The sequence below is a fragment of the Mizuhopecten yessoensis genome, unplaced genomic scaffold (assembly GCF_002113885.1).
Source record: "Mizuhopecten yessoensis strain PY_sf001 unplaced genomic scaffold, ASM211388v2 scaffold9925, whole genome shotgun sequence".
Taxonomy (NCBI): domain Eukaryota; kingdom Metazoa; phylum Mollusca; class Bivalvia; order Pectinida; family Pectinidae; genus Mizuhopecten; species Mizuhopecten yessoensis.
Genome location: NW_018408291.1, coordinates 49,161 through 62,968, shown reverse-complemented (window position 1 = coordinate 62,968; position 13,808 = coordinate 49,161). Strand labels below are relative to the sequence as shown.

The 13,808-nt window shown below is 33.5% G+C and overlaps 2 protein-coding genes across 2 annotated transcripts; one reads left to right on the top strand and one right to left on the bottom strand.

Annotated features, from left to right (window-relative positions):
• Positions 1 to 631: 631 nt before the first annotated feature.
• Positions 632 to 1,989, top strand: LOC110459021. The gene is made up of 2 exons (XM_021511041.1): positions 632 to 937; positions 1,274 to 1,989. Exons 1-2 carry the CDS (start codon positions 725 to 727, stop codon positions 1,694 to 1,696), a joined length of 636 nt encoding a protein of 211 aa, XP_021366716.1. The 5' UTR covers positions 632 to 724; the 3' UTR covers positions 1,697 to 1,989.
• A 9,859-nt stretch (positions 1,990 to 11,848) lies between these two features.
• Positions 11,849 to 12,337, bottom strand: LOC110459023 (splicing factor, arginine/serine-rich 15-like). Its single transcript, XM_021511043.1, has one exon. The coding sequence runs from the start codon at positions 12,335 to 12,337 to the stop codon at positions 11,849 to 11,851; it is 489 nt and encodes a 162-aa protein (XP_021366718.1).
• Positions 12,338 to 13,808: the final 1,471 nt, after the last annotated feature.

The window sequence follows — 13,808 nt, the reverse complement described above, 5'->3', positions numbered from 1 at the left end:
AAAAAAAAAAAAAAAAAAGGAAAGTTCCTGATAATCTAAATTGTTACGGAGTTCATTTGGTACTAAGATATCACTTTAGTAACATAGTTTTATACCCTAACTACAGTTTAACGTATCTGGGGAAGAATAAATTAAGAAATGTGGATGTTTCCCTAACATGACAGACATACATAGCCTTTTATTCTGTTTTTTTAAGGTCATTAAATATGTATACAACAGAAAAGTAGTTCGACAGCCTTCCTGAATAGGGAAAAATACACAAAACACATTGCGCTTTTCTTGGCACAAAACAAATGTTTTATCTCATTGACTTACAAGTTAGATCAACTACTCAAAATGGAGATCTAATCAATTTTCACCAATTTTTGTTAATATTTTCACTTATGTAAAAGGTTGCCAAGCTTCTAGATAGGGATAGTGACCATTTCACCAACTGATTTAGGCACTTCAATTATGATTTAGGCGGTTCAAATATATGCATATTGAAAAACAATTATAGCAGAGATAAATTATCTAAAGATAGCTAGTTGTATAGCAAGATGTTGTATTTTTACCTGTCCTTTAATATCACAGCAAAACTGGAAATATAACTTATTACATGTTTATCTTCTTTACATCATCCAAGATCCCAAAAGAGGAGTATACATTTTCTGAGATAACTGCTTCGGGAATTTACCAGATTTTGAATGCATCAGAATTCCTCGAACACGAAAGTGATCAAAGAATGCTACTTGAGGTTTCAAATCGTGTTGCAAAAGAAGCCGCTCAGAAAATGAAAAACTGTGAACTTACTGTTATTCTTCACAACTTCAATGGCCATGTTCACGATCGTGTGAAACAAATTGTGATCACAGCAGGTAAAGGAGAAGACAAAATCCAGTGTTCAAAAAACACAAATGGTGATATACAATGGGAATGTCAGGATTCGGAAAGAGAGGTGAGTAGCTTGTCATAAACGCTTATTTTCACACTACAGTACGGCTAATTTGGTAGGATAAGTTGCTGAATAAGACATATGAATTCTACAAATGCAAAGTAACAAAACACATATTTCAAAATGAAATTGGCGGTGCGGAGAGCTTTACAAAAAAGAACGTTTTACTGCACCATAGGCCAATTCGTCAATTTTGCATTTTGCGGTAGTATTAAACGTCAAAAATGAATTTATAAGTGTCTTCTTACATGACCCTTACATGATGAGAAAAACAATTCATGCATAGTGTGTAACCTCGCTATATTACTGGTACTGATAATTTTGTTCCATTTTTTCAAGGAACTAAAGGAACACCACCGTTGTGCAACACTTACAATTTCTGAGATAAACAAGATTTTAAACAATTCAACATTTCTTGAAAATAAGATTCACCGGCAATTCGTAGCCAGCGAACTTCGCAAAGCAGTAGAAGAGGAAATGGGAATGGTCCGGCAAAACTGTACGCTTACTATCGAGCTGGAAGACTTGGAAAGTCCTACTGGTATTGCCATGAAATACATCATCGTCACAGCCGGAAAAGGTGAGAATAAAATATTTAGCTCAAAAGACAAACCATGGCGGTTCGAAGATAAAGCTACTAGTGTAAGCATTGCTCATACAGCAAGGTCCGCATTTAACACTGCCCGGGACTATGGTCAAGGAATTATGACCGCTGCTACGAGTCGTATTGTTTCAGGGATCAGAGCGGCAATAGGCTATTAGTGAAAATGAACTCAGAAAGAGTATTTTTTGCATGAAAAATTGAAGGAAATCATAGTTTTTCACTATTCAGCTAATTCTTTGCTGTAAGGATAAAACGATAAGACTATGTAATATGTACTCACTACTTCACGGTTGAGTGAACTATATTTAACTATACTGAACTCATGCTGCACGCATATCGCTGTAACTATATCTGAACCTGTACGTCTGTTGATAGTTGATATGTCCAGTATAAATACTGATAATTATAAAAGATCAAGAAGCGATAGGAGTTCATCTTCATCATCATCAGATTTGCCCGCTTGANGCTGCTACGAGTCGTATTGTTTCAGGGATCAGAGCGGCAATAGGCTATTAGTGAAAATGAACTCAGAAAGAGTATTTTTTGCATGAAAAATTGAAGGAAATCATAGTTTTTCACTATTCAGCTAATTCTTTGCTGTAAGGATAAAACGATAAGACTATGTAATATGTACTCACTACTTCACGGTTGAGTGAACTATATTTAACTATACTGAACTCATGCTGCACGCATATCGCTGTAACTATATCTGAACCTGTACGTCTGTTGATAGTTGATATGTCCAGTATAAATACTGATAATTATAAAAGATCAAGAAGCGATAGGAGTTCATCTTCATCATCATCAGATTTGCCCGCTTGAAAAAAATCCTCCATATACAATTACGTTCTTGAGTCACCAGAACCTCCCAAACTGTGTACTGTATATCTAGGTGAGGGAATACAAAGTGTACCTGTGTCGTCGAAAGTTGAAATAGATCCCCACTTTGTTTATGACTCTGGTCAGCCCCATGCCATTCCAGAGTATAGCTAATAGACCCATATCTGTGACATTGTCCCACGAGCAGACCGAAAAGACAGCCGATCGTTGATTTGTTTAAACTGAAAAAAAACCTTCGCAATATGATTAGGGCGGATGTGGCGCCCATTCAACATAAATTAGAAATTCCGGAGAAGGAAAACACAAAGCTCCGTATGGCAAGAGATGAAGTAGAACAGTACGGTCCGCGCCCCCTCGTCCGGTTTTCTTTGGTCCCGGAAGTTTCCCCTACTGGTAATTAGCCTGGTCGGCAACATGATGATTCAATGACTCTCATACTCGATACTTGTGAGAAAACCGGCATCCCAATCACTCACGATGACATCTAAAGATCTCAACGTGTCGGCTAAGACTAAGGCAGCCAAGTCGAAATGGCTCTGTAAAACCTCGTCAAATAATGCCCGCATAAAAACTAGCGACGGCAAACACACCCTGCTCGTGAGCAGCTCCAAACTTTGAGCAATTAACGGCATGAACTCTTCAACGAAGATCTGACCAAATTGCGAGACACTCTCTTCTACAATGCACGTCATCTCACAAGGTAAAAACTTATAAAAAAACCTGGACAACAAATGGGAAAAAAGTCTAGCCGGACTCTGATTATCAATTATAAGTAAATATTATGTAGACTCTTAGAAGTGTGAGAAAAGCTTTCTTATCTCATGTCAGGTACGACCGGAGTGATTTATGTGCTGACACTTACTATGCATATAATTTGTTACCTCTGTACCTCTACCAAACACCAGTTTCCGGTTCCGTGACTCTGGCCGCCAACTAGTGTAGTACGAGCTACCTGTTTGTTATTGTGTGATTCCGCTGATAGTGTTGGATTTGTGATATAGTGACATTCTGGAAGACGAGTGTAATAGGTGTGAAGTTAGCTGTTACCTGTATATATAGACGGTGTCTGACTGAATAATTATTGTCGGATGTCTCCCTTCGGCTGGGTTTTGACAGTGTGGGGGATTGTTATATTTATTATTTATTGGTGTACTTATTTGCTTTGATTTATAACATAGTAATAGGCTCCCTCATTCTTCGAATCTAGTTGGGGCGGGGTGTGTGATTGGATTTGGTCAGTCGGACACAGCAATTTTGTATTTAACTTTTTGCAGATATACGTACTTGATATAAAGTTGTTGAGCACAAATCGATTGTAAATCAGCTCTTCTTCTTTCGTTTTTCTTTTTGCATGAATGTACAGAGCCTGAGACCTTACCTCGACCTTCTCTTCATTAAATTATATAGTTTTAGTATTTTGGCATTTACCGAAACTTTGTTAAGTGAATCACAAATCGATAGCGATATTGAACTACCGGGTTTTCAAAAGCCTTCTTGTTGTTGTAGATCTCATAGAATAGGGTAGCAGTTTGTATAATGAACGTTATATTTGCTAAAAGACGACAGGATATAGAAGTAGGGTGCATAGAATGTGTTTGGATCGAGATCTAACATAAATGACAAAAACTACTATTTGGAAAGTTTTACCGACCTCCAAACCCTGATACAAATGATTGGGACAAAATTGAACATTCCATTGACTTAGCATATAATACTGGTATTGATGTTATAATTATAAAGGGAAACTTTTATTCAAATGTTCTCCGTCCAGGTCTTCATATTACAAGGTTAATGAATTTTATTCAGCTGTATGATATGTCACAGCTCATCAACGAATACACCTTTTATACTGAAACACACTCTGGTCTATTATATATATTATTAGTAAGCAATGATTACATTGTTTCTCATACGTATGTAGACGAACATTTTAAAACAGAATACGCGCTATCCTCGCCCTATTAACGGCCTACTTAGTCTAAAAATCGTGTTAATTGATATGATGACCATTTTACTGAAAAAATTATGACCGTTGCTCGAGAATTTTTACCTATTAAGTCTGCAACAATCAGACTCTGTGATCCGGCATGGATGTGTCATTTTAACAACGGGAAAGCAAATATTGACTTAATTTGGATGAAGATCTTAATTTATACACAATGAAAAGGGGAAAATTCAAATAAGTAGATATGTTAGTTTTTTTTTTGTTTTTTTTTTTTTCAAAATAGATTTTTATTTGTTTGTTTGCTTTGTCACAACGGAAAAATTAATTCCTAATATTAACGGAAGCTGCTGGTCCAATTATAAACAAAATTAACGAAGATGAATTTCTGTTAGTAAACATTTTGTTTTTTCAATTTTTCAATTTTTTGTTGGTTTCCATATTTATCCATATATGTTGACGCCGTGATATCAGTTTTCTATATCACAAGTTTGATATAATTGTAGTGTTATTGAAACAGAAATTTATGATCATATAATTATAATCAATTATGTTTTGTTATTGAATTTGTTAAAATGAGTGAACCTATGAACCTATGAACCACCTATGGACACTGAAGGTCAAACCTATCAACCAGGTTCAGAGCTTGATGATTTCATGATCTATTTAATAAAATACATATATCTTTATGATTATTTTTGGCAAATACTTGTTTTTCGGACTGATAGTATACCTATTGGTATTGTTATCTTTTGCAACATATAAGTGTTGCTGATTGTTCGGACATTATTGAAGTTTAAATCATGTTAAGCAGATTGCAAACAAGTTACCCTCTTGTTAAGATTAGCTGTTATGTTCCGTTGTAGTTATCAATGTAAGTTGTGGTAATTATCTATCAGTATTCTAATCTATGTTAACCGTTGTAGTAATATATATATACTTTGTGAATTGTTGCAATTAGCCATAGACAAAAGTAATTGACATGTAAAACGTTCAAGACATTAACTTTCTTCTTTCTATAATGTATCTGATTTTTTATTTCAATGTTTGTAAGTTGTTTTCTATATCACAAGTTTGATATAAATGTAGTGTTATTGAAACAGAAATTCCTGATCATATATAATCAATTCTATTTTGTCAATGACAGTGAATTATCTGAATGCATGAGTCATAATTTGGATGCAATAGCACGAAATGTTGCCTCTTGTTGTGTTGTGATATTTATTTCTGTGATAACTAAGTGCAGTGACATTGGACAAAGACGTTTACAGCTCCCAGTAAAACATGATTCAGAGCAAGACAGTTTCAACAATATGATTAAATATTTATTATTGAATTTGTACCTATGGACACTGAAGGTCAAACCTATCAATATATATAACCGGGTTCAGAGCTTGATTATTTCATAATCTATTTAATAAAATACATATATCTTAATGATTATTTAATGGCAAATACTTGTTTTTCGGACTGATAGTATACCTATTGGTATTGTTATCTTTTGCAACATATTAGTGTTGCTGGTTAATCGGACATTATTCAAGTTTAAATTATGTTAAGCAGATTGCAAACAAGTTATCCTCTTGTTTAGATTAGCTTGTTATGGTCCGTTGTAGTTATCTTTGTAAGTTGTGGTTATTTATCTATCAGTATTCTAATCTATGTTAACCTTTGTAGTAATCTATATATACTTTGTGAATTGTTGCAATTAGCCATAGACAAAAGTAATTGACATGTAAAACGTTCACGACATAAACTTCTTTCTATTATGCATCTGATTTTTGATTTTTCAATGTTTGTAAGCTTTTAAATAAAATCTTATTCAAACAGAAAAGCATTTGTCACTTTATATCACATGAACAGTATTGCACATTTATGGAACTTATCATATTCGTTTAATGATTTCTATTTTATGGGCCAACTGGATTTATGAATCGTAATTATTCAATGTTGTTTTAATTCCACATCTAGAACAGGTTCATATTTTGGTTTGATGCTTTTAGTTAAACGTAAACACTGTGCAATCGTATTAGTCATTTTGTATTAATGATACACAAAGAACCAGATTTAATTATTTATTTTAACGATGGGTTTTCGCACATGTTGTATTAATATTTGATTATTAGAAAGAACCATGCCTAATTCTATCTTTGCTTAGGACATAAACAGGGACAGCTTACTCTATGATAAATGTGACGATTTCGATTATTCTATAGTGAACATTCCCTTTCTTGATAGAAGCATTCTCCTCAACCTACGGTGTTCATGTATCGTCTTTTATTCGGTATTCAAGGGTTTGCTCCAAATATTATGTTTCCTGTGATACATGTCGACCATGACTGACAACCTAACAACAAAAGCTTTGAAGAGATCTTGGTTGTTGAATACTGTGGACATGTTTAATGGTCAACGTTGTGGTATCATTTGGAAATATTCTGTTTCCTGGTGCGATGAGGGTCGATGCACACTTATGCTTATGGGTATGCCTTGGTGTTACGTTGTCAATTTCGCGGATCTCACTTTGAGGGGCTTGTTCTCGTTTCCCCCACTTTTTAAAATAACATGGGGGGAATAATGTTGTTAGAAGGATTATAGTCTGTTTCTAAGTAGTATGGGCAGTACTTACCTGTGTTTTTACCTGTGTTTACCTGTGTTGCTACCTGTGGCTAACTCTTCTTTCTAAGGTGGTGTTTTATCATATTTAATTAAATAACAAATTATATAAGTTTTTTCAGATTTGTATGGGTATGGGTTTCTGTGTTAATTTTAAATGTTAAAATTATTTAAATATTAATCATATATATAAATATATATATTTTCAGTATTAAATATATCCATTTTGTTGTCCTTGTGCTGCTGATAAGATGATAAGATGAAATGTGTTATTTCATTTTCTAGTACTTTAAAAATATTAATATAACTTTATTATCTTCATTATTGTATCATTTAATAAGATGCCTACATTACCTTGTACATAATGTAAGAAAGTAATGTGTGACTAAGAGTGGGGTGTTTAACAGCTAATTAATAAGTTAATTAATCAAAATTCCTAGATGTTATAAGTTTCTTTTAACTATCATAAAAATCATTGAACATCTATAATTATCCAAGCTATCATTTCCATCCATGTGAGCTAAAAGTGATCACGGCCTATGCTTATTCAATTCAATTCAATTTATTACCAAATGCACATTGCATATAGGCGTATAGAAATATACATATAGATAAATACTTTACAAATATTTTGTACAATGGCCGAGAACATATGCAATAGATTCAATTCCATACATAATATTTATAAATTATGAAATGTCATCAGTTTGGGAAAACTTTAAGTTTTTCCTAAGGTAACTTACCGGACTCTTATGAAGCATAATTTAGTTGCATAATTTAGTTGTTTATGAAATAAGACAAATAAAGCCTTAATCTAACCAAATTTCTAGGAAATAACAAAACTTCAAAGTTAACATGAAGGTAGAACGAGTACTATATATTATATAATGAAATGAGATTATTATAACTCATTGTGAAGTAAAAGACATAGAGATCTCATTCGCATTATACAGTAACAAAACGTTTATAGCAAGACTTTGATACAGCCTCTATTTCATAATATACGATTTCTCTTAACAGTTGCCTGAATCAAGTACTTACTTAAATTTCTAATAAGTTTAACATTTTTGCTAGACAGAAGCTCTATTAATTTAAACACAGAAGGACGAATACGATAATATGGCTTGATATACGATACTCTTAATTCTAAAAACACAGGACACAAGAATGAAATGAAACTCATCCTCGACATCTCCAAGATCACATAAAGTACACAAATCTCTGGTTTCGAGGCACTGTATTATATCTACCTGTCTCCATATTAAGGTTATGTGGTGCTTGCAATCTATACTTCGCAAGAATACATTTATTTTTTCTAAATAGCGGTTTTGTAAAATACCATTGTAGATCAAAACGGTCAACAATGTGTTTATACAACAAACATTTTGAAGATGTCTCGAATATGTTTCTCATTTCCTGAATAAAACTATCCTTTATGCGTTGTATATATAATAATAAAAAAGATGTCTCATTTGGTACACATTGTGCAAACCACACATCTCCAAAATCCAACGTACAATCACGTCTCAGATGATAAACCCAATTTGCCTTACAATTTGGTTTCCTGTTATAAAGATCTAAAAGTTCATCGTAAGAGGCCCGCAAAATACAGTTATCCGCCTCTAATATTTGTAGACAGTACTTTACAATAGCAATCCTACGCTGTATATGCAAAGCGTAAAGACCAAGTTCAAAATACACCATGGCATTATTTACTGTTTTCCTGACACCCAATACGGTTTTCAAAAATAATAAATGTATATTTTCAATCTGCGGTGCAGGACTATAACCCCATACTTCACACCAGTAATTCACAATACATGATATATAAGTATCAAATAAAGATAACATCTCTTACATTTGGGATAGATAACAACATCTGCCTCTTGGCTGTTGGACTTGAACTTTAAATTGGAGATATGATATACATTTGAGGGGGGTCAATTCGAGATTGCTATTACTAAACTTTACTATTCTTAATATGTGAATATTGGTAATGTATTTTAAAATTGTAATATATTGTGAACTCTTATGTAGTGCTGTTACATTCTACATTATCTGTTTAAAAGTGTAATGTAAATATTTGACTGTAAACTCTACATATGTATAAGTATGAAAAAATATATCGATTATATAAAAAGATATTTGAACCTCAAAAAAGTATTAAAACCTTATTTTTACCCAACAAAGCTCACACAGGTAACTTTCACACAGATAAGTTACATGTGGGGTAAGTATGAAACAGACTATAATTGGTTTGCCATTGTCTTCCTAAATCAACATTTTCCTTTGTTATATAAAAAAAAAAATGGGGGAAACGATAACACCCCCTTTGAGGAAATGATAATTCTTGAGTTAAACCTAGATTAACATTGCTGGTTTCGTCGATGAAACAAAAGCCGCTTACCTTTCAGGAAAACCTGTTTGATTATTCTTGTAAATGTTTAAGGATCCCCGAATAAATTGTTCCTTTGTTCATGTTTGCCCTATTCTATCGAGTTTCAGTTCGATTTATGGTTTTTGTTCCAACTTAAGTTTTCTCTTTTTGTTAAATTGCTTTCAAAATCACCTGAGTTTGACCTCTGAACAAATATCTTTTTCAAACGATACTGACATTTACTGAAATCAGTGATATCTATAAGCTGTGTCAAATTGGCTTTTGCAAAGCAAAACATGTGGTTCCACTAACTCTTCCACCTCAAATGTCACATTATATTCACACCTATGACTGCTGCCATTGAGAAATATTGGGAAAAACTAAATCAAACGATTCTTTTTTCTCAAAACGCTGTTTAATTAAAAAATAAAAGTTAATAAAAGCACACACAGCACACTTGTATACCATGCGAGAAATGACAAGGAAAGAGGTTATAGGAAATTGTAATACATCTGTGTCATAACTTATGTATAGTGGCATTCAACTATTCAACAGTAAAACAAATTTTAAAGAAAATGTGAAATTATATAAATTTTCATTTCAAAGTGTGCATACAGTATTCGTTATACTGACAAAATAAGAAAAATCGTTTGGTGGTAAACAACGAAGTGACAAATATAAACGTTTGGCATTATATCAATAATTATATAACAATAGACGGAATCTTGTTCTTCTAAAAGCTTGACATGGAAATATTCACTGGTACATCAAAACAGAGCAAATGTAGTCTTGAGTAAATGTATATTTTGGAAGATAGCAAAACATTGCTATTACCTCGTCGTCTATTTCTAAATGTTTCAATTTCTTATATACAACACTGCCTATATAAACGGAAACACATATACATGTATATAATGATAAAAAATACTTCTTACAAGAATAAATATTTCTTTAAAATAAAGATAGTTGTTAAATGATACAGTTTTCATTTACAACATAAAACGATTGATGCATACACGACATTGCAGCGTCACCAGTCGTTACCTAAACGAAATGACATTTAAAACTTTTCATAAAAATACAATTAATATTTTAATTCAAATACCATTAAAGTACATTAGTTAGTGATATTTTAGTTCCTTTCGCGCTAATTTAAAAGCGCTAAATATTGATAACTGTAAAATATATCTTTTATTATATAGCTGAAAATATTGATACCTATAGCGCTAAATCATAATGCACCAATAATATAATTCACTAAAGAAAGTACATTTACAGTTTTGTACTAAAATTAATGCATATATTTTCTGTTAAAGACGAGTTCTTCATAATATCTGGTACTTTTAAGCATTGTTTTTATGTTTTTCTTGTTCATATGTATTAAGCTGCTTTTAGATGGTATTCTGAGTCATAATGAATGCTACATGTAGCTGTAACGTGACAAATTCCATGAAACAGACTTGCTTATCATAATGTATCAGCTTATTTAGATAATTATGGAACTTACGTTTAGAATATTACTTCACTGATTGTACTTGTGGATTTGTTTTAATTTTGTTAAAAACAAAAAATTGAGTATTGCTTTATACATTTACAATTGTAAAGTATAATTGAAATAAAGCGAAAAGTTGTATTTAACTGGAATTTTACACTTCCATATCACATAAAATTCTTCAACAGCACAAAGTTATCACAAACATTGAAATAGTATACAATATATATTAAATAAAGTAAAGAAAGGAAAATTAATAGTATACAACCAAAGGCATACTAGATTTAACTCACACTAAATACAGCACTCATTGCAACCCTATTGTCAAACAAAAATGCATATAGCCAACATAAATATTCACAACTTTACTGAATAAAACTTAATACAACATTTCTTTTATAAACAGTACGATTTTTCACAACCTTTTTTGCAGAGGTTCATTTTTTAAAATAAACTGCTTCATCATTTGCTTTTTATAACTTGTAGGACCTACTTTCACTTCATATCAATAAAACACCTTTTTGTGAAGAAAAAATGTAGAAAAACGGTTTGATCTAAACCTACATTTGTTTATCAATAAAACAAAGTCTTTAATGGAAAATAATGTTGAACTATTGTTGACCTATTTGTTGATGCATTTTTTTGTAAACATGTTACGTATATCAGCAGTGTTACTATCTATATAATATAAACCACCATCAAAATAGTAATTTCGCTTATATGCATGCGAAGACATTATAACACATTATACAAGGTAGCTAGTATTGCTTACATGGAATCATCAGCACCTTGTTGCTGTTTTAAGAAATATAATGCGGACTAGTCAAAAAAATCCAAATGAAGAACTGTTCACACAAAAATCAAAAAAAAAGAAAGAAGGAAAACAACCTCCACAGTTTTCAAAAACTGCACTGGTCAGGTGTTAGCGTAAGTATCGTACTTTTTTAGCTGTAAGCCACTATTGGTCAAGTTTCTTAACAAAAGTTAGTGTTATTTTCTATTTAACTAAAGAATAGTGATAGATGTAGCTATGAAAGACTGTTTCCTCATACCCGGCTCCGGTTTACGGGTTTACAGGCTATGGGTATCCTGGTTGTGGGATTCCAGACTTTGTATCCTGGTTGTGGGTTTCCAGGCTGTGGGTATCCTGGTTGTGGGTTTCCAGGCTGTGTGTATCCTGGTTGTTGGTTTTCAGGCTGTTGGTATTCTGGTTGTGGGTTTCCAGGCTTAGGGTATCCTGGTTGTGGGATTCCAGGCTGTGGGTATCCTGGTTGTGGGTTTCCAGGCTGTGGGTATCCTGGCTGTGGGTTTCCAGGCTGTGTATATCCTGGTTGTGGGTTTTCAGGCGGTGGGTATCCTGGTTGTGGGTTTCTATGCTGAGGGTATCCTTGTTGTGGGTTTCCAGGCTGTGTGTATCCTGGTTGTGGGTTTTCAGGCTGTATGTATCCTGGTTGCGAAAATCCTGGTTGTGGGTGTCCTGGTTGTGGATATCCCGTGGGTCTCTGTTGTGCAACTCCTGAATGCATGACGTACATTTTTGTACGTTTATTCTTAAATGCCTTTTCTTCGTGCACCAGGCGGTAATAAGTCTTAATATTTAGTCTACCACTAGCCTGATGTCATGTCTAAAATGTAAATGGACAGGAATTACCTTTTACGTTAAAGATGGCCACCATGGTCCCTGATTGGTCAATTTTCAAACCGCTTTATCTCTGAATACCTTTGATGTGAATATTTCATCATTAGGTATTTTATAGCGCTGGTATACCATGTTTGTCATCAGTTCAAAGTGAAAGGTCAACTTAAAGTTATGTTTAAAAACTGTACTCCCCGAGGACCAAACGCCATGAAGTCTTGATGTTTGATGTTGCATTGTCATTCGCCCTGATATTGTGCTTTAAAGGTAATTAATAAGAAATGACCTTGTTCTTCATTCAAGGTTAAAGTTTTGGTCAAAATTCAACATGTGATATTCAGTACATTAATATTTCTTTTTCCTCCACTTTAATCAATACTATCATAATTTTGTATAGAATAGAGGGCATCGACGACTTCACAAAGGAACACGGTCAAGGTCATAGGACAAAAGTTAAGGTCATACATATATATTTAGGTAAAAGAAAAAGAGAAATAAATAAAAGCAGCAATATAGTGTTAAAGGTTACATATGCATCTTTAAAACATTTCTCTCTGATCGATATACAGTTCCACATTTTGTGTAGGGTCAAAGTTAAGCATTCAATAGATATGGCCACAGCCAAGTTCTATTCAGCATCAATACAACATCACAAAGAAGAGAAAAGAAAAGTGGAGGGAGACGTATAAAAGCGACCGTCCCCTACAGATCATATCAAAGATCATTGCGTGGAAGAAAGTCTCGTGTTATGGTGTTGATAAAATATATTCAAAGTTTTTTTAAACTTTTACTTATTCATTGTTTCGGTTGAAAATTTTACTTAATTGTATGTACTCGAATGCACAATGTTTGATTGGGTACATCTAAAAAAAAATCTCGTTAAAACATCTCATTAGAATGGTCTGGTTTCTTAGTGATTTACGTCCTTTGAACAGCTATGGTCATTTAAGGACGTCCAGGATTTGGTGGTGGAGGAAAGCCTGAGTTGCCGGAGAAAAACTACCGACCTACGGCCAGTACCTGGCGACTGCCCCACGGAGGCCTCGAACCTGCGATCCAGTGTTCGGGGCTAGCGCTAGCAGACTGTCAGACGCCTTAACCACTTGGTCACCGCGGCCCCCGCAGCTCGTTGGAACACCTAAGTTTTTCGTTATTACGAGCTCGTTCATCCAGATAGTAACTTCATACAATGAGAAGCTAGCTCCTTCTCATTGTAAGAAGTTACGAGATGGAAATAATTGCAGTTATCAATTTATATATGAAAAATGACTTTTCAAAGCAAGCTATACCTCAGGACAGCTGAATAGGGGACATAACTCGTAATACAAATTAACAAAGTATTTTATGATCCAGATTATCAAGCGCATCAG